Here is a 26,277-nt window from a genome sequence, read left to right as displayed (position 1 = left end):
AAATCCAGACGTACTACTTTGGATTCCTGGAACAAACTTTAACAGCTCCAGATGGGCCCTATAAATCATTTAATCCTTTACTTTGTCCTAGAAGTAAAAATATCATAGTGTGATCTGAAAAGAAAGAGCATTTTGAGTAGACTTTAAAAAAAAAAAAACGATTAGTTTTCATGTGACAAAATGTTTAAGCTACAAAATAATTAACTATGTCATGTTAATTGAAAAATTGTACCCAACACTATCTAATAACAACCACCTCTGAAGAGTCCCCTGCCTGCATAATTGCTCTGACTAGCCCTAGAATGCCTTTCTGTCCTTTTCTTTTCTTTTTGAAGGCGTTCAGCCTATGGCTTCTCCTCTCTGTGTATACAGCTGTATTTCTTTTTAAAGGTCCCATGACTCCTAAATCTATGTTTTATATCATGTTTACTGTTACTATAAAAGCTGCCGGGAAGAAAAGGACCCGCCATCTCCTCAAAAAAGTGAAGAGCGGAGGGCTGAGATCGGCCTGAGGACTTCAAAAGGGTCTGCTTGCCTTTGTTCTGGCTACACTCTCCTATCCTACTGCTCTGTCCTGAGGGTTATGTTTCCCCTGCGCTTCTGGCTCAAATGTGGATACCACAGCCAAAAACACTTGCAAGCATCGATCCCTGACTTGGCGGCTCTTGCTACTAAGTGGCAAGCATCTAACGCCACCCTCACCTGATGCTTGGCCGTCTCCATACCCTCCAGAACTGTCGTCTTGAAGTCCTCCTGCTTGCCCTGTGGAAGGAAAGAGGAGAACTCAGGGACCTTACTCCATAAATTAAGATAATATCTGGACATAAAGGCCTAATAGCTGGCGACTCACAAATTCACCACCAACTAGTAAACCCATATTCAGAGAGCTCCTTCTTCTCGAATCAGGCCCAGGGAATCCCATCATAGTCTTCAAATTCTGGTCAGAAAATTTCAACTTTACACACTGATTCTTGTTGAAAGGTAGAACAAAGTACATAGTATTTCTAATCACTAAATCCTTGCTGTCAGTCTTATTTAAGTCAAGGTTGGATGCGGGGAAAAACGAATTCTAAACGTCTTTCGCTACTTGTTGCTGAACTGAGAGTAAGGTGTCACATGGGCTCTTGGGTCTCGAGCTGCAACAATTCAGCATCTGCTCCATCTCCCTTTATCTTCACCTTTCTATCCACAAAGAATATACTTATATAACAAACAAAAGACATAGTCTTAATGAAAAAGTCTCCCTTTCACTTCAAAGAAGGGACTATAAAGATTCAGCTCCAAAACAAGTTTCATTTACCATGCATGCTAGACAGCACCAGATCTGGATACGCCAGTGCTTCCGTAGTAAAACTTTCAAACACACAAGACACCCTGCAGTCATATGCCAAGTAATGTAGATAGACACACACAGTGGGGACTGGGGGAGCCAAGATATGGGGAACCTTCTACCTCAATCTATACAATAAGCCAGCTAAGAAATTTTCCATTGACTAATACGTAGAAATAACTTCGAGAAAAGTATCACAGCTTGAAAGTTCAATCGGACAAAGTCAGAATACATCATCTTCCAGACTCTTCCAAAACCTATCACCAAGACAGATGCTATAACTTCTTAAGCTTCTAGCTACCTGGTAACTATGAGAAAACTACAGCATGACCTTTGAAAGATATAAAAACACTCTCCAATGATCTAAAACTAGACAACCTTCACTAGTTTATTTTAAAAGAATCTCAATGAGAAAGCAGACTGATTAACCACCATTTGAATTAAAAGGGAGCAGGAAAGTGAAAATCACATCTTGATCCTCTCGTATTTGAATGTGTTTAGATAGAAATGATTTTTGACATTAGAATGTGTTACTAGAAGGTATATAGTCTGAAGAGTCTCATTCCAAAATTATTTCACTATGCTCCTGTCTGAAGGGCCCTTGAGGTTTTTAGAGGGGTATGGCTCTCAGACAAGGCTCAAGATATATGATTTGTTCTTTACAGCCTTTGGAAAAGAGCATATAATTATGAAGAGATGACTCCTTACAAAATCCAGTCTACAAACATCTTGAAAATGCAGGCCCTATATTTAAAATTTTACTTTTAAAGTTTAAATAAGGGGCACCTGGGTGGCTCAGTCAGTTAAGCGTCTGTCTTCAATTCAGGTCACCATCCCAGGGTCCTGGGATTGAGCCCCACAATGGGCTCTCTGATCAGCGGGGAGTATGCTTTCACTCTGCCCCTGCTCATGTTCTCTCTCTCTCAAATAAATAAATAAAATCTTTAAAAAAAAAAGTTTAAATAAAAAATGTTCATTCTTCATAACTTCCAGATTTATTCATAAAAAATCTTAGATATATTTTTTTTAGAAGCTGTCATTGTTCCGTTTTGTTCTAACAGAACCACACTAGACCAAAAGATTGAACTGTATTTTAAAAAAGGGGAGACGTGGGCGCCTGCGTGGCTCAGTCAGTTAAGCGTCTGCCTTCGGCTGAAGTCATGATCCCAGGGTCCTGGGACTGAGTCCCACATCCAGCTCCCTGCTGAGGGGGAGTCTGCTTCTCCCTCTCCCTTCTGCCCCTCCCCCCTGCTCGTGCTCTCTCGCTCTCTCACTTGCTCTCAAATAAAATCTTTATAAATATTTTAGAACAATGAAATAAATACAGTTTTCAAGAATAACATTTAAGCACTAGGAACAATAAAGCTCCTCTCTCTCAAATTATGTACCCTGGCAGGCAAAGAATGAAAGCTACAGTCTCCTGTCACGAAGGCATCTCACCACTTCTAAAAATAAAAACAGAACCCACTTCCAAGCTGGCCATTAAGTCCTGAATTATTTTATCCTTCCTATTTCTATCATTTGCTTTCTTCCCCCACTATATGTCATACAGTATGCTAAATTAATTTATTTTAACCTACAGGTAGCTCTTGGTTGACTGTTTTCTGTCATGGTCTTTAGACTAAGAAATCCATTGAAACATGGATTTCTTAAGCCTGACTTCTGTGCTCAAAACATTAACAAGGTTGCTCTTTTACAACAAGGTAGGGAGGTCTTTTTTGTCTTCTGCTTTTGAAAAAAGGAACAAAACTCATATATTGTTCTTCAATAAAAATATGTAGGGGTCATATGAAAAATATTCAAAACCCTGCGATGATTTTTTTAAAGGGATCCCTCTTAACAGCAGAAAGCCAAAACAGAAATGAAACTCCAAAGTACCGCATAAGCAGAGAAACAGGAGAAAACCAAATAGGTGATATAAACATATGAGAAATGATGAGAAATAAAAAGTGCTTACAATTAAGTAAAGGAACAACGTGTCTCTTAATTTGATGAAAGTTTAGAGATGAGGTCGCTACTTTCTCTCCAATCATAACACACTCAGGAGTATTTGGACGGTGGCTACTTCTCCAAAGACAGATAACAGCATCATCTTTATTAGTGATATTCTAGACCAGTTCTTCCACTTTCTTAAAAACAACACACATACAAATGTTTCCACCTAACTTTCCATCCAGGATTGCCTCTGATTAGAACATATAAAATGCCACATGCACTTGTTCTTTGGGTCCTTCTGGCCTAGGGCTCTGATTCTTACAGTGGCACAAGGACGTGGAACAGCAGGCAAGTACAGTTGTTATCCTCCCTGAGCTCAAATTCAAGATAGAAAATGAACATACGCAAAAGCCACTTTTTCATATCACCTTGATTTTGGCACCACTGTGCAGGAGACCTTTTGTTTTCTTTTTTTTTTTTTTTTTAAGATTTTATTTATTTATTTGACAGAGATAGAGACAGCCAATGAGAAAGGGAACACAAGCAGGGGGAGTGGGAGAGGAAGAAGCAGGCTCATAGCAGAGGAGCCTGATGTGGGGCTCGATCCCATAACGCCAGGATCACGCCCTGAGCCGAAGGCAGACGCTTAACCGCTGTGCCACCCAGGCGCCCCAGGAGACCTTTTGTTTTCATTCCCACCACACAAACACACACTCACACACTCCTCGAGTTTGAAGTAGAGACCCCTAGTACCTGTATTTGTGCTTATCTTCTACAAGTTGAAAATAAAATCTTTGGTTTACTTTACAGAGTAACCTTTCAGCTGCCCTCTAATAAGTCTTCCACAGACCTGTTAGGTTATTCTTGAAAAACAGTGAAGTATTTTAGTTACAGTCACACTACTGGATGCTTTCTCATCTTGATTCAAATTCTCAATAGATCACTCTTCCAACATCTTACAAGGAAATCTATAATGTCTTTCAAATATCTTTATCTGACAAGCATGGAGGGCAGGATCACCGATGTGCTGTTTCTAGGAACATACTGACCAGCAGATTCACATTTTGACTTTAGTTTGTTGAAATCACAAATTGGTAACTTTTGTAGACAATTTGAGAAACTTCTAAGTTTCCTGGGAAGCAATGATTTTTAAACGAAAACCAACTTCTCAAAATTGTACCAAATTTATAGAAGTGACTACCAAGCTATTAGTTTCAGTTACACCTGACAAATTAGCAGAGGAAAAAAAAAAAAACCTTAAAAGTTTAAATCACCTTTGAACACATGCGTTTCCACTCTATTAACACCTCAGTTTAGTTTATATTTTAAATAATCTCACTAATTCAATGTTTATTGAATACCTATTCCAAAACTTCCAAGCACAAGTAGAAAGTTGAACACATTAAGTACCTATTTTCAAGAGGCTTATAATCGAATGAAAGATGAAAAATATCCAGAAAGAAACTTTTTTTATTTTTTAGGGAAACAAAAGGCTAACACAGACTTGAGGAATCAGCAAAGCTTTTATGAACAAATCCAGAGATCTGACAGTCAAACCTCCAGCATGGTTCAGAACACTTACAAAAGCAAGGAGAAAAGCACAGACGTGGAACGTATAGAGAACCACACAGTACCTGCAGATGTGGGAGAGCAGGAGAGATAAAATGGGCCACTTTCAGTGCCAAAACCTAAACTTGATCTTAATAGTAATGGGGCAGAACTCTATGATCTGTCACAGGAAAGCAGCAAAACAAGTGATATTGTAATTAATATAATATGGTCACTTTGTACCAGATGGATCACAGGGAAAAGGTGACCTAGATTAAGGAGATCCAACTGAAAGACTGCTTAAATAATTTAGATATGAAGTGAAATTCACTAGAATAAAAAGGTAACAATGAAAATGGATAAGGCATTAACAAGTCAAAGAAGCTGTTCACAGGAAGATACAGGACTTTAATACAGACTTGATCAAAGGGCAAGGGACGGTCAAGATGACTCCAAGTTTTTAAAAGTTCAAGAATGGTAATGCAATGGACAAAATGGGAAATTTAGGGAAAATTTAAGTAAACTAAATTAAATGAAAATACTCTTTACTTGATTACTTAGTCTTTAAAGTAATTAAAGACTAGAACTCCAGGAGCACCTGGGTGGCGCTGTCGGTTAAGCAGCTAACTCTTGATTTTGGCTCATGTCATGATCTCAGGGTTCTGAGATCAAGCTCTGTGTCGGGCTCAAAGGATTCTCTCCCTCTTCTCCTCTCCCCTTGCCCCCCGCCAAATAAATAAATCAATCTTAAAAAAAAAAAAAAAAAAAGACTGAACTCCAAAGTTTGAATGGGGCCAAAACTTTACAGTAACATGGAGATAATAATACGCTCAGAGAGGGATGCCTGAGTGGCTGTCAATTGAGTGCCTGCCTTCAGCTCTGGTCATGATCCCAGGGTCCTGGGATTGAGTTCTGCATCAGGCTCCTTGCTCATCAGGGAGCCTGCTTCTCCCTCTGCCTGCTGCTCCCCATGCTTGTGTTATCTCTCTCTGACAGATAAAAAAAAAAAAAATAGTAATAGTAGGCTCAGAGAGTTTAAAGCAGCTGTAAATGTAGGACTAATCTCATAAGGAAAGTCAGTTTCAAAGAGGAATTGATCAACACAGACAAATGATAAGAAAAAATAACTGAAAGGTAGTGAGTTATTGGTGACCATCACACCACTTCGTGCTGCCTTCCAGTCCTCTCTGTAGTGAAAGATGGCTTTAAAAACATCCTAAAGTGTACTGATCTTGACGTATCGCCTTCCTTTTTGACTATGATTCTAGACAGAAGAATAAATGATCTACAGCAGTTCGAAGAAATGCAAAGGGAAGTAGAGAGGTAGAAAAGCCTCAGGCATTCCTTCAAAACACATGAGAGGCATTTTAACACAGCTAACACTGACCAATATTCTCCAACAAAATTATCCAGAATAACTGAAATCTATGGATTCCAACTAGAAGAGGAATCTTAGGTTACACTGTCAATAAGGCCTAGAATGCAGGAAAATGGTGCTGCTTGAGGTAGGAGCCTGCCTAAAATTTTCTCACTTTGCCACTGGAGGAGCAGTAATACTGCTGATTTGCACCTGAAGACAAGAGTGGGGTAGAAGTGAGAAACTCAGCACCAGAAACCCTATACAAAGTAAAAGCCCTATAAGCTAAAGAGGAAAACAAAGTTTTTAGAAGCCAATGGGAAGAATTAACTTTTTCACATGCTATTTCCTTCCACGTTACATAGCAGGGATTTCCCTCACCTTTTAGTTCACTTTTCAAAATGTTCCAGAGAAAGTCTACGATTTATATGCTGTAATGTTACTCAACTACCAAGCATAAGGTGAGTTTGAGTAACAACAAAGCTTACTTTTCTAGTTTATTTACCTGTGTTTTTTTTTTTTAAAGATTTTGTTTATTTGACAGAGAGAGAGACAGCCAGTGAGAGAGGGAACACAAGCAGGGGGAGTGGGAGAGGAAGAAGCAGGCTCCCAGCAGAGGAGCCTGATGTGGGGCTCGATCCCATAATGCCGGGATCACACCCTGAGCCGAAGGCAGACGCTTAACCGCTGTGCCACCCAGGCGCCCCTACCTGTTTTTTTAAAGTTAGTTTGTTTACATATGTAGGCATGTCCGTATGTATGTAATCTCTACACCCAGTGTGGGGCTCAAATTCACAACTCCGAGATCAAGAGTCGCATGCTCTTCTGACTGAGCCAGCGAGACACCCCTCACCTGCTTCTGGAAAGGCCAATACTGAAGTTTATCCTGGACCTATTAAAAGAACCATAATAACTTTTCACAACTGATAACCATGAAAGAATTTCAACAAGAGAATCCCTTTTTCCTGCTCAAGTAAGTTTCTCAGAACGCTGGCTATCTACATCTTCTCAGATCATAATTAGAGGCTCTTCCCATCCTCAGTATGATTTGAGTCTACACTGCTACGAAGAAGATACAACTTCTTAGGCATTAATTAATCATATGTGTTCTTCTATCTTCACATATTACAAGACGCAGAAAAACAAAAGCAAAAACACAACTCTATCTTCAAATGTTAAAGATCTCTGTGATTAGCAAATACTGCAAAAAATGTTAACATTTGTTTTATCTCAATAGTTGATACATGGATTTTAATCAGGTTATTCTGAGGAGAGAGAATCTGTATTAGAAAAGTACCAAGATTTGCCATTCCTCCTCTGATTTAACATACAAAAACTTAAATGATCTATTTTGCAACAGACATGTTACTAAAAATGGGGTACCACAGGGGCGCCTGGGTGGCACAGCGGTTAAGTGTCTGCCTTCGGCTCAGGGCGTGATCCCGGCATTATGGGATCAAGCCCCACATCAGGCTCTTCCGCTATGAGCCTGCTTCTTCCTCTCCCACTCCCCCTGCTTGTGTTCCCTCTCTCGCTGGCTGTCTCTATCTCTGTCGAATAAATAAATAAAAATCTTAAAAAAAAAAAAAATGGGGTACCACAAATACTTTCCAGTTTCCAAAAGTGATAGAGTATATACATCAACCTACCCCCATTTTTCCTGAATAAAACATCAATCCACCCTATTCCTAGTTCAACTCTGTGTTTAATAAATACAAGATGTTTGTACACGAAGGTGGAATTCATATTTTCTCATTTGATCGCCATACCAAGCCCCATTTTGCAGATGAGAAAACCCGCATAGACCAAGTATCCTATTCTCTATTATACCATGACCACACCAAATAAAGGATGGTAAGCAAAAAGAATTCAAGAAATTATACAACTAAGGTTGCTCAGCTAACCAAATTACCATTTTGTCTTAATAAAAAACAAAACAATCAGTGAAATGGAATCATTAAGAAAAGCAGCTCAATCTGTCAAAGAACATAAAACTGGTAGCATTTGATTCAATGGTTATCAGACAAAAGCAGTAAACAGTTAAAAATCAAGGATATTAACTACTTCATAAAAGTCTAATCGAATTCCTTCATGTTTAATGTAAAACTTCCAAAAAACAATTTTGGGAAAAACATTTAAAAACAACTTCTGGATTCTCACCATACTTTGAATACACTTTTATTGTACTGTTTCTTCACTGTAGCCAATTCTTAAACCTGTCACCCTAAAGTGGACTATGAATTCTTTGCAGGAAGACCTAGTCTTCAGCTCCGAACCCTCAGAACCCAGCACCAAACCTGGAACAAAGGACTGTAGTTTTACAATTAATGTGTGGAATAAAATGAATGAGGAACGGCCAAATTTGGGGCAATTTTACTTTGTGTAGAAAATGTCTCTCTTTCTTTCTTTTTTTTAATTTCCCTTCCAGGGTGCCTGGCTCAGTCAGTGGAACATGCGACTCTCAAGCTTGAGGCTGTGAGTTCAAGGCCCACACTGACTGGGTGTAGAGGTAGCTTAAAAATAAAATCTTAAAAAAAAAAAAAAAAAATCCCTTCCATACTACTTTTTAAAAAAATTTGTCCACTAAGCCAAGGATTTAGGAAGACTTACTTCCCTCCCACTCTTTCTGCCTCTAAGTCCCTCCAAATGTTTATATAAAATGTGATATTTAAGAGTTATTTCACCTTCAATTGGATTTATGTATGCATTTATAACTCATACTAGGCCATAAATTATCTGTGAGTGGGGACCATGTGTTGCATAGTGATATATATCTTGGTCCATTTTTAGTTATCTCTCAAAACATAAAAATTTCGAATTAACCTTGATTACCTTTTCAGCCTGTGACTTTTTTATACTCAGCTCTCCAGTAAATTATTCTGGGGCACAGTTCCAAATCAGAACATTGAAATGATGCCATACAAAAAAGAGGGGGACAAGAAAATTAATCCTAGGTTTGCTTTCTAAATGTATATAATGAAGAACTCAAATGATTTCAGGCACTTATGTGAAACTAGCAGGCCAAAATGGCAACATAAGTAACTCTGTTAGGAATGAATTTCCCAGCAGCTTCTAGTAAATCAACAAAAGAGGGTCTCCTGCTGGGTACAGGGGTGTAACAGAATTCTATAATCCGCCCCGTGGAGGTAATCTGAATCCACTCTCTTGCAATCTGAAAGCTATTCCTCCTATCTGACTGTACTTGAAGGCACGGCAAGAGAAATCAGAGAGAAAAGCCTGGGATAAGCCACTTGAAAATAGGGCACGATAAACAGAATTATTCACTGAACTCTGACTGTAACTATCCATGCTGCCAAACCCAGGACTTTTACTGATAACCATCAGTATGACTGCCTCATACAAGGCCCTAAGAACAAAGAACTATAAAAATTTAAGGGCCATTACACAAATATTAAGACCACTACTTTTTCTTTCAAAGTAAGGAAATCCATCTTCGACTCTTCTGGTCAAATTCTATTATACTAAGTTCTAAAAGACAGTCCAAAAGATTTTGCCTTTCAGATTTTTGCTATACTGAATAAGCAATTCATAAAGTATTTAGTCATCAATCTTTTGTCATAAATATTTTCACTATAATAGTATTTGTGATCAAATTTCATTGCATTTTAAACTAAATTCTACTAACACATACATATTTTGTATATTTTCTATAATTTAAGAACTTTTACTAATTCATGTTGCCATCTCCTTTCATGTGATTTTTAAAAATATTCTTTCAACCTACAGTATGACTATTACATGAACAGGGCCCCAAAATTATTTAACACCACAAATTTTTTTTTGTCATACCAATCTCTCACATCAGTGATTCTGTAATCTGCTTAACAGCCCACATCTCTTTCAAACACACATACCACATACACACATCCATAATTACCATGCACAACAGAGAGCAGGTACTTTCCTTTGTTTACATTTTTATAAGAATTCTTATATATTCTTAAAAGAATATAAACAAGGACATGAAGTGATTCTTCCTACAGTCATTCAATAGAATCAATAAAATAGATTATAATGCAGAGCTGTCGTCAATCAGCTAACCATATCTAACAAAATTAACCAATGATTTGATGGAGCTTCATTACAGTAAACAGCACATCACCGAGGCTGGAAAAATGGTACACAGACACATGCACAAGCACATATATATGTATATATGTACTTATTTTTAAACATACATCTGATATCTCTGTTGAGAAATTCATTAACTTGAAGAAATCTTGAGAAAGGCATCTTTAACAGCCCATTTCAAATTTCATTTTATTATTTTAAAGCAAGTTTCCATAAGTCTTAAGCTTTATACAACTAAGCTACTTTTAACCGCAAACCAGAGTTCCTAAACAGCTATCCAACACAAAATTTAAATCAGAAACTAAGATTTTTCTGAAAATGTTCAACTATTGAAAGGCAGTGGAGTGAGAAAAAAAAATCATGTTTTTGTATGAAAATCAAAAAGCTAAGTGCTAGCAAACCATTAATAAAGTAAAACCACTTTGAGGAATAATCAAAGGCACACAGGGAAACAACTGAACCAAGAAAGGAAAAAAAAAAGCAATTCTCTAACAGAAGGATACTTTAACAGAGGTATTATTCTAAACCAGTAAAGTCCAACCGAGATTTTTACTCTACTTTACAGATGCTCCACTATTATGCGACACTACTAATAACCACTCAGTTCCAAAGACTTTTCAGATTCAGTTGGCGTGACCTTAAAAAACACTTTTATGTTGATAGAAGAGGCACTAGGAAACCAAATAACCCCATCGTTTGTTAAAACAAATACATTCAGAAGTGTACAGTAAATGTAAAAATACATGGAAATGTTTAGGAAAACAAATCATTTTAATTTTAAATATAAGCAGCAATACTTAGTATGAAAAATACATTTACTCACGTGACTACCACAGGACTATAGGCCACATTCAGTTATCATCAAAAACAGACAAAACTAAAAATAATTTTAAGCCACAACAGAACTTCTTCCCAATTACCTAAATCCAAACAAACAAAAAACCCAAACATCTTGTTACCATAAAAATTCAACTTTCATATTGAGAACCTTTTTCCATTGACCAAAGTTCACTAAACTTGATTATCAAAACAACCTAAATCATCTCTCCAAGACATTCTCTTTACTCCTTTAGTTCACTCTTAGAGACCACCTCAAATTTATTTTTCCAAAAAAAAATCTATTTTGGTGCAATGCCTCACTCAAAATACAAAATACCTCAGTGCTACCCCAGCAAGATCCTCCCAGTGTTTAAAGGACATGGAGTTCAAATTCCTCAGCCTGGTAAACAAAGACTCCAACCTTCCTTTCTGGCCTCCTCTCAGAATTCTCCTAAAGCAATCTCCCCCAGTAGTACTACTGTCTGACCCAATGACTTTGGAATACCTTGCACTAAAAAATATTTTATTCTTAAGAATAACATTGTGGAAAGTCAAGCAAAATTTTCTAAGGAAACTTAAAAGTTGGTAGAAATGAAATGTATTCAAACCTTACTTACGTATTTTAAGAGAGTAAGTTAATTTCTCGTTATTACCTAAAATGATTAAGATGAAAATATTTGGTAAAGAACGACCCATGTCTTCTCTCAAGATTTTAAGATACCCATATGACAATGGTTCTATTCAATTTTTGAATGAAAACTCAAGCGAAAGAGCTGGTTCTGATAAGACAAGAGATTTGGAAACCCTGGACAGCTTTTAAACGCTTAAAACTCACTTGACAATATTTTATGATTCACTATTAGGGCCCAATCTATTTCTAAATTATATAGGCCAGTACGTTGCCACTACTTTTCTGGGGAAAATAATTCCCTAATTCAACCTGGAAATCTTTTTTTAAATTTCAAGTTGTTTTAAAGGAGAAGTAACTTTATTTTCATAATCACAATATATTGCAAGTTTTGGCTGTTATCAACACACCTCTGAGCACTGAAGATAGTCTAAACTTCAACTTTTAACTTTACACCCCAAATACTGAGATAACTTATTTAAACCACTGCATAAAAATTTAACTACACCATAATAGCATAAAGACAGTTCCCCAAAACCTGAATCTCTTTAATAAGATATTTACTTCTTCTAGCAAGTGTCTGACAGTAATGGAAAAACAAACATACAAAAACAAAATAAAAAACCTCTTTCATGAAAAAGAAAATATCAACACCAGGTTTAAAATTGTTCAGAGGACAGGGGCGCCTGGGTGGCGCAGTCGTTAAGCCTTCTGCCTTCGGCTCAGGGCGTGATCCCAGCGTTCTGGGATCAAGCCCCACATCAGCCTCCTCTGCTGGGAGCCTGCTTCTTCCTCTCCCACTCCCCCTGCTTGTGTTCCCTCTCTCGCTGCCTGTCTCTCTCTGTCAAATAAATAAATAAAATCTTTAAATAAAATAAAATAAAATAGTTCAGAGGACAAAGAAAATGTGTATCAACTTGGCACATACTTAAGTCAGTTGTTCACTGGAGGCATGAACAACCACACACAAAAAAAGAGGGTGAGGCAGCATCTAAACTATCGGGTCATCTACTGAAGAATACCGAGAGCCCTTGAACCAAGAAATCAGCAGTCTCTTGAACTATGACAGATACCAAGACTTATCCCCATGTACCTCATTCATTAGTAAGTCTACAGCAAAGGTAGAAGAAAAGAAAGGCAAGAATCACAGAAGAACACAGAAGAAAAAGGAATAGAGAATCAAGGGAGAAATTAGAGGCAAGGACAGAAAGAAGGGATGAGAGCTAAATGTAAAAGACTAGAAGGAAAAAAAATATCAACAGAGAGGAGGTGTTTCGAGGTATGGAGAAGGCTACATTTGCCTCAGGGACAATAGTCCCAGAGGTAACAGATCACTGCCGATAATTGCCCAAGAAGTCATTTTAAGAAAGTTTTAGGAAAACCATTCTTAGAAAACCCTGGATTCCTGAGATAAATTAAACCCAGAATCTAATCCTCTTGTTTAAATATTCTCAAACCATGTTTTCATTATACTTTATTATAATTACTGAAATTATAAATTTTAATTTTTAGAGTTTTGGCCAGAATCTGTTTGGTAAATTGTAAATCTAAATTTAAATTAACACCTGACCTGTAATTCTCTCAAGTGATACATCAGTAATAATCCTTTAAAAAAAAAAAAATCTGGTGATTTATATAACATCTCATGGGAGAACCCCCCCTCCCCAAAAACCTAAAACAAAAGATAAAACTTCTCAAATTAAATATGTCTGTATCTGGGTACCTATGAAAGTCATGCAAGATATAGCAGATGGGATCTGAAACAAACATTTTGTTTTTAAAAGATGCAAGACTAAAAGAATTAGAGAGGTAAATGGACCTAGAGCTATTAAAAATAAAGTATTTTAAGGAGAACTCAGTAAAAATTCAAGATCAAGAAGAGTTAATGAAATGTCATTAAGGACAGAAGATACAAAGACTTAATTAAGATTCTGCTTTTGTTTGGTCTCTCCAAACCAGAAGGGTACCCCTCCTTGGTATGGGTATCCTCAGTAGGACTTAGTCTGAAGGGATGCTAGTGAGAACTCTTCAAAGATGTTTGAAGCTCTGAAACCAATACTACATTCTCCAATAATCTTTCCACTGTCATAGAAAGACTGTTTGAGTTTAGAAATCTCGTTATAGCCTTTTCTTCTACCATTCCTTTGATTGGAGGACTCAATACTAAACAATGAACAGGCACTTAGGCCTTTTCTTTTTGACCTCATAATATATTTTTATATTTGTTCACCAGGAAACTGTTCTCAAAACTGATCCCCACTCTGAAGGTTTTATCAAAAAGTATCTAACCATGTGGTAAAGGCAGAATTTAACCAGAATAATTTCTGAACCATTCTATTTACAAATTCTGAATCAGAGATCACCTGAGGGGTTTGGTCTTTAGATTTGGCTTTCTGTATGCTATCTCTAATTATTTCTCCAATTTCCAAGTGCCTTATACTGCCACTATCCTTCCATCCCCATCGTTTTACTTTCCTTCTATATATGTACAGACACACACACACAAAATATCAATACCGCTGTATATGTATGCACATACGCATGTGTGTGTACATATATACACATACATACACTATAGACACACATGACCAGTATCAGAGTATAAACCAAAGATAAAGACATAAATAACACTGTAGAATAGGAATTAATCCACTTCTTCTTACTTCCAAGATAAAACAAAACTAGTTGGTTACTATAACTCACCAGATGGTTCTTCAGGCTCGCTTTCATTTTCTTCCTCAGGTGGGGCTTGAGGGGGTGGGGGGGGAAGCTTCTTTTCTTTCTCCGCTTTAGCATTTCTCTCTTCTTCTGAATAATACTCATCTTCTGAGAGGTTGGCCAAGCTTTCATCCATCTCTCTGTACTCTACCTATGTGGAGATTACACCAGGGAAAGCTAAATACAGCGAACATCTAAAACCAGGGACTCAACTTGGAACCATCAGTGAATGTGAACTGCCCTTTAACTTCAAATTTTAAGAGAAATAAGCAAATAACAAGGAACAAACTAGCTCATAATAGGTAGTTATTAAAAACATATCCTGGGGCACGTGGCTGGCTCAGTCGGAAGAGCACGTGACTCCTGATCGCAGGGTCATGAGTCTGAGCATAGCCCACGCTAGGTGTAGAGATTAAACAAAACAAAACCAAACGAAAAACTTCTAAAATCTCTCATGAAACAATCTCGTGCCCGTTCAGACTTAGCCCCATCTATCAATATTCATCATAGTACTGACATTTAGATCAATGAATCTGAGGCTCTCTACAACTCCTAAGAACTCTTCTAAAATATGTATATGCAGATATGTTTGCATGTGCGTGTGTATTTGTCTGTATGTATACATCATGTTCACACACTAGACATTTCAACAAAGACTAAAATAACCTTGAGATAAAAATATAGTCAACTAGAACAACAAGTCTATCAGGCAGGCCAAGCCTGTACTTCTACTCTTCCATGGTAAAACAGCAAAATCCCAGAAACCAAATGGGGAGAAACAGCAGGTAATAAAAACTGCAAATGACAGCAGCCAAATTGAAACTATGAAAAAGTACATTTGCTTTAAAAATAACTGATGACCTAAGAGAGTGAAATGATGAAAACAAAGAATCCTTAATACAACAAATTAAGTGAAACAGAAATGGAGACCACAGGTGTTACTACTAATTCACACTCTGGTTATAAAAGGAGAGAACCAGGTAATAAGTATAAAGAGGAAACAATTTTGGTGAATGTCTTATTGGGGGTAAAGCAACTTAGGATAGGAAAGATTATAATGGACCTGTTTGCCAAAACTAGCAAGCTGTCACTGTGACTCCCACCCTAAAAACGATTCCAGGAAGTCACAGCAACAATAGATCCCTATTTTGGATTCAAAGAAAAGATAAAATGAATGAAATAAAAATTTATTAGATGTGGAATAGAGCAAAGACAACATGGTTTCTACATATAACATAGCTAATTTATTAGGTTTCTGAAATTAATAGTCCTGTGGATTACAGCAAATGTAATTTTCCTTAATTTTTGAAATGTCTTTGAAATAGCTCCATATAGCTGGCTCCTTTTATATTTCTTTCTTTCTTTCTTTCTTTCTTTCTTTCTTTCTTTCTTAATGACATGAACGCAGACAGGCAGGGGAGTGGGTGGCTAGTGGAGGTAACACGGATTGTGTCAGAAAATGGAAACAAAATTAAGGATAAATTAAACAGTTCTGACCCACGCTCTAAGATTCTTATTAAACACATGAATAATAGTATTCATCTATCAAATACAGACCACTGAGTACATGGCCACAATGGAGAAAACAATTATGAATAAGAGCCCTTATTATCTCAGCCCTTAATAATTACCTGAAATTCTAGTTGCAAACTATTCGTTCTTATCAGGTAAATCGAGAGACTTTACAATAAAACTTCCAGAAATCTAGATACTAAATTTCACCCTACTTGACTGGGATAAACTGTAAGAAAAGACCTCAGGACAACAGGCAAAAAAGGCAGCAAGGATGGAAAAGTTTCGAAGAGGTAGAGGGGTCAGAAAATGCAATACATGTTTAGAGTATGCAATTTCCCTTCTTCTTTTAGCCCTCAATAGCGCTTGATCCCTCCCTACCCCAAAGATTCAGCCCTTTAATCCTCTGTTCATCAACCTCATCCATTTAATCAATAATAACAAGTGCCTACCATGGAACTGGGCAATGTGCAAATTCTAAAACAATAATATAAGATCCTTTCTACTGCAGTAGTTCAGCTCTTTCCAAAGGATGTTCCACAAGACTGTACACCCTTTGAAGAAAAACGGAATCCATGATCAAGTCTGGAAAACACTGCATTCTTTACAGGCCTCCTCTAGGACAATCATGATGCACGTTAAAGTTACTGAGAAGTTTTGCAGCAAAAACACTTTTTCAAACATTGTTTAATCCAATCTTTTGATGAAACAGTAGCTACTAGAAGGAACACAGAGCTCTTAGTTTTCAGTGAAAAAATGATTAGAAAAACACCTAGAAGTAGGAGCAAAAATACCTAGGGGTAATATTTAAAAAACAACAACAACAAGGGAAAAAAATCTGTGTTTCACAGAACCCTAAGACTCTTCAGGATTTCATTTAAATACACATTTATATGTGTTAAACAAAACCATAATCCTTTGGAGACCAACAACAGACACATGAACTTGCACTGCTTGGGTACTAAACCTGGGGTAGACCTAAGAATGAAATTTCTTCTGCAATCTGCTCAACCAAGACAGTGTCCTGAGATGACAAGACAAGCTTAAAAAACAACCATTTGCACTACTTATCAATCACTGGATTTAATCAAGCACTGGGTCTTCACAAAACTTCATAAACAAAACACAGAAATAAAATTGGATTCTGAGACCGAAATAAGACTGCAACTATTGGGGCGCCTGGGTGGCGCAGTCTTTAAGCGTCTGCCTTCGGCTCAGGGCGTGATCCCAGCGTTCTGGGATCAAGCCCCACATCAGGCTCCTCCGCTGGGAGCCTGCTTCTTCCTCTCCCACTCCCCCTGCTTGTGTTCCCTCTCTTGCTAGCTGTCTCTGTCAAATAAATAAAATCTTAAAAAAAAAAAAAGACTGCAACTATTAAAGCTTAATCTCCACTCTCAAATTTGACGTGCTTTCTCTATATAAAAAAGCTTCATTTTCTCAAAGACTGACAACTAAAATAAAGGTTATAAATTTAAACTTAATATAAAACGGGCAAATACTACTTTATTTTGGGATTCTGCATAAAGTTTTATTTGGTAAAAAGAACAGTTTCTCTACTTAATAAAAAGTTAAACCATCTGAAAGAATCATACAAACTCAAAAAAATAAAAACTATTCCCAAAAAAAGGAACAGATACTTGAAACACAAAGTACTGCGAACCTCTCATCCCTAAGTAAAATCCTCAAAGACTCTGGAGGTTCTACAACTATTTACAACCAAGGACATAAAGATGTCCAATAGGCAGATATAAGTCAGTAGGGTAATTATTCTTACCTTTACAAAGATGACTCTGAAATTTACACCTCCAGTCTCTCCCTTCTCTTCCTCACCCTTGCTACAATGCTTCATTCGCTTTCCAATCACCTTAAAGCTCCAGTCTTTTTGTTTTAATCTTTCTTCCTTTTAAGTCACCTAGGGCACAACTGCCAAACTGATTTTCCAAATAATATTTTTAGATAGTTTAAAGGTGAATGTCAAATTTTTCAAACCAGCATATAAACTTTCTGGCTCTAACCAGCCATTTTCTAACACACTAGTCAAAAAGTCCTCGATGTTGTTCTATGGATCCCTAAACTCCCTAAAAGCTACTCCCACCTTTTCCTGTTAATCCAATGCCAGAATTCAAGGCTCCTCTCCTCTGCAAATTATTTCCTAACTATTCCAAACTTGCAAATATATCTTTCCTTTCTCTGACTTGTCATAGCACTTAAGGTCTGCACTTCTTAGTCTAGTACAGTGCTGTCTGATACCATTTTCTGTGATAATGGCAATGTTCTGCATCTGCGCTTCCAATATGGCAGCAGTAGCCACATGTGGCTATTGAGCACTTACCAGGTGGCTCTTTAAGTTTAAAAGTAAAAACTCAGTTTCCTCAGTCGTACTAGTAACATGGGCTAGTGGCTACCATACTGAATAGCACAGATCTAGTGTTTGGCTCTCTCTAGAACCTGGACATGACTCTACAACCCAAACACTACTGATCCCTCCAATTTATCGTGCTCCTAGAAAAATGTCATTTTCAATTAAATTCATTTGCCCATTGTTCCCAATGTTCAATTGTCCACTCTGGACTCCCTGCTGCTTCTCAAACCACCACATAATATATCAAGCATGTTTCACTTCCTTTCTCCACTGGTAGTATTTAATTACCGGGCACCTTGCAATAAGTGTTTTGTTTGTATTATATCTAAACCTAAAAACCTTAGAAGGTAGGGTTTATTTTCCTGAGGAAAATGAACCATAGGGAGAAAAATTAAATCCTTTTCCAGAATATTTTTCTAAATTCTGCACTCTTTCAAGGCCCAGCTGAAGGCCACCATTCCTAAAGTCCCAACCCAACTTAACAATTCCAAACCTTAAATATTTTGCCATGTTAGCATACACACTCAGAGGTGATTTTATTCTGAAACTTATGAAACGTAAGCTTTAGGGACCTCCCAACTGCATGGACCCCTTCCAATACCCTGAACCTCGTTTTGGTTACATAACTATATATATAAAACATCTGTACCTATGTCCTCTATTGAATCTATATCTCTAGATACAGATACACCCGCCTGTGCATACCTCAGAATTCTTGAAGCAAGGCCAGTCTATACTGGACTCAGTTTGCTTTTTCTACCTTTAATGGATACTCTAACCCTTGAGGTCTGTTTCCTCTGGCTCCCAAGACTGGCCAGGAATAGGTCAGTTTCCCTAGTTCCTTACTTCCTACTTCCTAGTTGCTCCCTCAAATAAACAGGTAACCCACTTTTCTCTTTGGAGTTTCAGACCTAATCACAATGGAAAAACAGTATAACAGGAATTAAACACAGGATAATTACAAAGACAGAAATCTTATGGTATGTGCCAAACTGACCTACAGATTCAAGGCAATCCCAATCAGAGTATCAATTGCCTTTTTTGCAGAAACTGAAACCGATTCTAAAATTCATATGGAAATACAAGGGTCACAGAATATCCAAAACAATCTTGAAAAAGAGCAAAGTTGAAGAAATCAAACTTCCTGATTTCAAAACTTATTACACAAAGTCACAGTAATCAGGACAGTGTGGTACTGGCATAAGAACAAACATACAGATCAATGGGACAGAAATGACAGTCCGAAAATAAACCTTTACATTTATGGCCAACCAACGAGGGTGCCAACCATTCAAAGGGGGAGAGAATAGTCTTCGATAAAATGTGCTGGGACAAGTGGATATCCACATGAAAAAGAATGAAGTTGAACTCCTACTTCATTCCATTTACAAAAACTAACTCCAAAACGATCATAGATCCAAATTCAAGAGCTAAAGCAAAACTCTTAGAAGAAAACATGGAACTTAATCTTTATGACACGGGATTAGGCAATGGTTTCTTGGATATAACCCCAGAAGCAAAATGAACAAAAGAAAAATAGATAAATCAGACATTAAAATAGAAAACTTTCATAATCACCATATATAAAGAACTCTATTCAACAATAAAAATACAACCCAATTTAAAAACAAGCCAAGGATTTGAACAGACATTACACAATATACAAGAAATGACCAATAAGCATAAGAAAAGATGTTCAATATCATCAGTCATTAGGGAAATGCATATCAAATCATAATGAGACACCATTTCACATCCACTAAGATGGCAATAATAAAAAGACAGTATCAAGACAAGGATATGGAGAAATTGGAAACCTCATATATTGCTAATGGAAATGTAAAATGGTGTAGCTGATGTGGAAAAGTGTTTGGCAGTTCCTCAAAAAGTAAAACACTGGAGCGCCCGGGTGACTCAGTCAGTTAAGCAACAGCCTTCCGCTCAGGTCATGATCCCAGGGTCCTCGGATGGAGTCCTGTGTCAGGCTCCCTGCTCAGCGGGGAGTCTGCTTATCCCTCTCCCTCTGCAACCCCCCCCATGCTCTAATTAATAAAATCTTTAAAAAAAAAAAAAAAAGGGAGGGGGGGAGATGGGATAACTGGGTGATGGGCATTAAAGAGGGCACATACTGTAATGAGCACTGGGTGTTACATGCAACTGATGAACACCTGAACTCTACATGTGAAACTAATAATACACTATGTTAACTGAATTTAAATAAGTGAAACAAAAACAAAAAAACACTGAGATACCATATGATCTATCAATTCCACTCCTAGTATACACCCACGAGAACTGAAAACCTGCGTTCACACAAAAACTGCAGGATTGTTCCTAACAGCCAAAAAGAGGAAACCCAAATGTCCACCAAAATGATGAATGGATAAACAAAATGTGGTATTTCCATATAATGGGACATTATTATGCCACGGAGTCATCATATACCAAATGGAAATACTACATGGATAAACCTGAAAACATACTAAAGCAAGACACAAAGGCCACATATTCTCTGATTCCGTTTATATAAAATGTCCAGAATAGGCAAATTCATACAGAAAGTAAATTAGTGGTTGCCAAGGATGGGGAGAATGGGGAATGATCGCCAATGGTACAGGTGTCTTTTGAGAGTGGTGAAAATGTCCCAAAATTAAAATCGACTATGGTGGTAGTTACAAACCTTTGTGAATATATGCTAAAAATCATTCAATTGTACAACTTAAAAATGGTAAATTTTATCATGTGATTTATCCCAATAAACCTGTTTTTTTAAGAACTATCTTATCACATGGTTTCTGGCCACACTTTCTATTAAAATAGTAAAATAAAAACCCTTGGGCTTCTGCCCTCTATTTCATTTCTGAGAGCTGGGAGTCTCCAACCTGTGTCTTTTCTAACCCATGCTTTGGTAAAAGCCCCCAAAGGCCTTTCCTCTTTTTAGCACAGGGTTTTTATTCTTGGAGAGAGATCTCTCAAGTGGGCAGCTGAATTTGAGGGCGCAGTCTGGGTAATACTCATCTCAAGAAACTCTTTACACACACACTTGGCATATCCATTTAAAAACTATACAGAGATAGAAAACTTGTTACATGCATAAACTATATGAATTGCACGACTTTAAATATTTTAAAAGCATAAATCTCCAGAAAAAAAACCCAAGTCTAAAAAGTCTGTGCCCTAGTACTGCCTTAGTGCCCTGCACAGTTGGTGTTCCATGTGGTCCTTTGTCTGAGGCTGAGGATACTTGATCACAACATAAGCGTAGATTCCAGTTCCACCACTTACTTAGTTGTGTGACTTTGGGTAAGTTGCTTTAACTGTGTGCCTCTGCTTACTCATTTCCTAAAACGGGGCTAACAATACCTGTCCGTTGGTGTTTAGCAAAAATAAAATGTTAGTGACGCCCTGAACACAGCATCTGGCACCCAGAGATGTGAGGCAGCTGTTGTCTGTGTATACTGTTCAGGTGACAAGTCTTTTTCTTCCCATATATTTGCACCTTGACTAGTTGATATTAACCCTCTTACTCAGCTTCCTCATCTGTAAAACTCCACGTCAAAAGATCGTTGAGAGAACGGAAGGAAAAAGGAAAACTAGCGCACAGCAGGGCTAAAACAACAAGAAAATGTTCTTTTCCGTCTCCATAGCTAAGGCCATTTCTTTAGCATTACCCTACAGCCTCACCGAGCGCCCCGCTGAAACTCCTTAAACACTGCCCAGGGGCCTCCAGACGCATCTGCGGACAAACAAGCCATGCCTGTCTCCAACAACACCAGCCAGAACTCCACGTCAGGGAGCCATGTTTCCCAGTCCAGAAAAGAAAAGGTGTACAGATGTAAGGAGTCAACCACCCCTCCCATCAATCCCCCTTTCCCGAGACGGCCGGGCGCCCGCACAAAGAGCGCATTCAACCCGCGCGAAGCCCTTCCCCTCCCTCACCCCACCCACCCAGCTGGCAGGGAGGTGCGGTGGAGACCCGACGGGCTGGGGAGGCGGGGGTGCCGGCGGCTGGACAACCTCGAGGGCGCCGGGCACCGGGGTCTAAGATGCAGGGGAGGGGGGTCGCGCCTCACCTTCGCTCGCTTGCGCCGGCTGGTCCGTCGCCCCTCCGGAGTCTCCGCGATTCCCGTTTCCATGGGGGTCGCAGATCCTGGCACGACGGTAGGCCCGGCTTGAGGCCCGGCGGACCCCGGCGGTTCGGCCAGTCCCCCGGGAGGCGAGGCCCGCGGAGGCTCTTTCTTGCGGGGAGTGCGCTCCCCGGCCACCCCCGGCCCGGCCTCGGCAGGGCCCGAGAGGCCCGCGGGCGGCGCGGCCACCTCGGAGCCGTTCTCCGCGCCTCCCGCTGCCCCGGAGCCGGCCTCAGTCCCGGCCGCCGCCGCCGCCGCTGCCGCCGCCGCCGCCGCCGCGGCCTTCTTCCCAGACAACATCTCTGGCCGCCTGGCCGCCGACGGCCGAAGGGGCCGCTCGGTCTGTCGGTCCGTGGGTCCGGAGCCGCCTCGCCTCGCCTCACTTCACACAGGTAGCTCGCTGCCAACCGCCGCCGCGTACGCACGCGCTGAGCGCGCTCCCGCCGCGTCCGGACAAAAAGGCCGGGGACGCCCACCGCCCCGCCTTCCCCCGCTGCCATAGAGCGGCGTCCTCGCGGCTAGAGCGGCACCACCGCACGGAGCACAGTGCTCTCCTAGAGCGTCGCCTTGGCCTTGGGAGTCGGCCCCAGCACCTTCCCGGTCTTAGGGCTTCTGGGCCATACTGCACCTCCGAGGGCGACCATTTCCTTCAGGAACTTGCATACACCCATGAATTCATTAATTCATTCACTCATTCATTCATTCATCCCTCCATCTATCCATCCATCCATCTACTCATTCGTCAGTTCAACCAATATTTATTAATGCTTACTACGTGACAAGGGTTTAATTATGAAGTTTTTGCTTTCAAAGAGCTTACAGCTTAGTGAGGGGAAAACATTGAACCATAACTGGAAATCATCTCATTGTTTCATAATTGTCCTGCTTGGACTGGGGAAATCTTGGAGAGCAAATGAGTTTCGTGGTAATAAAATGGGCAGAAGTTAGGAAATCCAGGTTTTGAGTCCAAACTGTATTGCTGTTGCCTCCAGGGCGGTGTTCTTGCTCTTCCTTCCATCTGGACCTCCTTCCCATTAGCACGCCCTCACTCACACCTGCTCCCACTTCCATACATAACACCTCTTTCTACTTCAGGTTAATTCTTTCTAGTGCTGCAGGTGGTGATGGTGGCTTATTTTTTTAATTCCTACAGGAGTCCTTTAGTGACCCAACACTGGAACAGCTTGTGTTCTTCAAGCTTGTTTCTACGTATTACACACAACTATAATTGCTTTTTTACATGTCTTTGTCTTCAGATTATAATCTTCTTCCTTTTTTAAAAAATTGTATTTTTTTTTTTTAGTAATCTCTACACCCAACATGGGGTTGGACTCAAGAGTCTCATGCTCTCCTGACTGAGCCACACAGGCACCCCTTCAAACTGTAATTTTCAAAAAATTATTCCACTTACATGAAGTTCAAGAACTGGTAAAACTAATCTCTAATGATAGTATCCAATCAGTGATCACTTGGGATGAAGGTGAGAGTTGACTGCAAAAGAGGAGGGAATTTGCTGGGGTCAATGGAAATGTTCTTTACCTTGACTGCGTGGTGTACACGTTAGTCAAAACTCACTGTATATACACATAAAATATTTTCACATTTTACTTTATGTCAGTTGTACTTTGATGAAGTTGATTTTTTTTTTTTTTTAACTAAGCAAACAGGAAAAAGGAGACAATTGAGTCCAGGAAATTTAGAAGCTGTGCAAGAAAAAAAGTGTAATCATAGTTCAACATATGGCTCAGCTATGAACTACACTGACATAACCATAATAACATAAGCATGAATATTGTTTTAACCAAAGGGATAGAATTATATTGAGAGAATGAAGGAAAGAGAAAGTTTGTGGAGGAGAGGGATGAGAGGGGTTTACAGAAGCAGGAATGAAATGGGAATGGGGGAGATTCTGCATGGGAGCCAAATCCTCATCTTCTATCATAAAAAGATTATGTATAATGTCAAAATGTATAATGTATAATGTCAAAACTGAGAAATCAAGAAATAGCCATACAAGCATACAGTTAAAAAGTTGGAACAAGTTGTCTGAGTCATAGAGCTTGAACATGGGAAAGGGCAGATAGATCAAAGGGTGTTTGTTTTAAACCCTATAGTTCTGACTTCTTTGCACATTTAATAATTTGATAAAACTGAAAATTAGATTTTTAAAATATGCATATCCTTTAATCCAGCAATTCTACTTTCCAGAGGACATTCTAGAAAAATACTTAAGTATGTGTACAAAGATTTAACTTTATGGGGCACCTGGGTGGCTCAGTCTTTAAGCGTCTGCCTTCGGCTCAGGGCGTGATCCCAGGTTCTGGGATCGAGCCCCACATCAGGCTCCTCTGCTGGAAGCCTGCTTCTTCCTCTCCCACTCCCCCGTTTGTGTTCCCTCTCTCGCTGGCTGTCTCTATCTCTGTCAAATGAATAAATAAAATCTTTTTTAAAAAAAGATTTAACTTTAATACTATTTACCTCAAATTATATATAATAGCAATAAAGAAGAATTAACCTAAAGGCCCAAAAGTGGCCAGTAATTGAATGTATTAGAATATCATAGTCATTAAAATTGACACTTGAACACGAAGAACTCCCATACAAAATAGTGGGCATATGTCAAAGATATATTTAACTCATTATTGAGAGAACCAGTAAGATGACAACGCTGGTTCAAAGGAAAACATGAAAAACTGATATATAGTCACTAGTCAGTGGAAAACAGAATGCTGGAAAAAAATTGCAAAGTTGCATAAGGAAAAAGTGGTTTTAACGTCTTCCCAGGCCACAAACGTGTAGACTTTGAGGTTATCTTCTCTATCAGACACAACTCATTTGCCTCTATTTGAAAAAAAAAAAATCATTTGCAACTTACCCATTTTTTCCCCAGGGAAATAACTAATTTAACTGTTAAAAATTGTGGTAAAATACACATAACATAAAATTTACCACCTTAACCATTTTTAAGTGTCCAGTTCACTAGGGTTAATTATATTCACATGGTTGTACCATCTCCGGAACTCTCTTCATCTTACAAATTCTGTGGCCGTTAAACCCCAGCTCATCATTTCTCCCTGCCTCTTAGCTCCTGGCAACCACCACGCTACTTTCTGTCTCTATAAATTTAACTACTCTGGGTATCTTATATAAGTGGAATCGGATGACTTTTGTGTTTTTGTGACTGGCTTCTTTGAGCATAAACACCTCAAAGCTCACTCACGTTGTAGCATATGTCAGAATTTCCTTCCTCTTTTTTTTTTTTAATGTTAGTTCATGTCTTTTATCAACCCATATACAATTACTTGTACTCTGGTCTGTTGAAGCGGTAGGTCAGACAACATTTCCGTCAGTTACGTCTGTTGAAGGGGCAGGTCAGACATTTGCGTCAGTCACGTCTGTTGAAGGGGCTAGCCGCAAGAACACCAGGGCCCCATTCCTCTGAAGGGCACTCCCATCTGAAGGTTGCCATTCTCATCCACCCTAGAGATAGTACTGCAGGATGGCTAGCATAACCTTCTTTCTCTTACGCTTATTCTTCTTGGCAGTGGCGTGAGACTTCTGTCTTTTCTTAGCACCCCCGCAAAGTCTCAACACGAGATGCAGAGTGGTCTCCTTTGGAACGTTGTAGGGGACAAAGAACGTCCACCTTCCGGTTGCTTACTCCTGAAGATCAGTTCCTGCTGATGGGAGGAATTCCTTCCTCATCCTGGATCTTGCCCCTTACATCTTCTATTGTATTTGAGGGTTCAGCCTCGAGGGTGATGGTCTTTCCCATAGGGGTTTTCATAAAATCTGCGTCTTGGCAGCAGTTCCACGGCAGATGGTGGATGGGAAAGGAGAACGTGGCAA

The 26,277-nt window shown here is 39.0% G+C and overlaps 1 protein-coding gene across 3 annotated transcripts in view; it reads right to left on the bottom strand.

The window, feature by feature from the left end:
- The window catches only part of KDM1A (lysine demethylase 1A), a 58,455-nt gene extending 35,572 nt beyond the window's left edge, over positions 1-22,883 (bottom strand). Inside the window, exons 1-3 of one of the 3 annotated variants that reach the window (XM_044390528.3) lie at positions 22,375-22,883; positions 14,413-14,578; positions 703-762 (exon numbers count right to left, since the gene is read on the bottom strand). In XM_044390528.3, coding sequence (XP_044246463.2) covers positions 703-762; positions 14,413-14,578; positions 22,375-22,728 — 580 coding nt within the window. In that variant the 5' untranslated portion in view covers positions 22,729-22,883. The remainder of the gene's footprint in view (positions 1-702; positions 763-14,412; positions 14,579-22,374) is intronic. The other 2 variants (XM_026517093.4, XM_026517094.4) reach the window with 2 other exon arrangements.
- Positions 22,884-26,277: the final 3,394 nt, after the last annotated feature.

The sequence above is a fragment of the Ursus arctos genome, unplaced genomic scaffold, assembly GCF_023065955.2.
Source record: "Ursus arctos isolate Adak ecotype North America unplaced genomic scaffold, UrsArc2.0 scaffold_32, whole genome shotgun sequence".
Lineage (NCBI taxonomy): Eukaryota > Metazoa > Chordata > Mammalia > Carnivora > Ursidae > Ursus > Ursus arctos.
The sequence above is the reverse complement of the archived record's forward strand: the minus strand, read 5'-3'. Positions and strand labels throughout refer to the sequence as shown.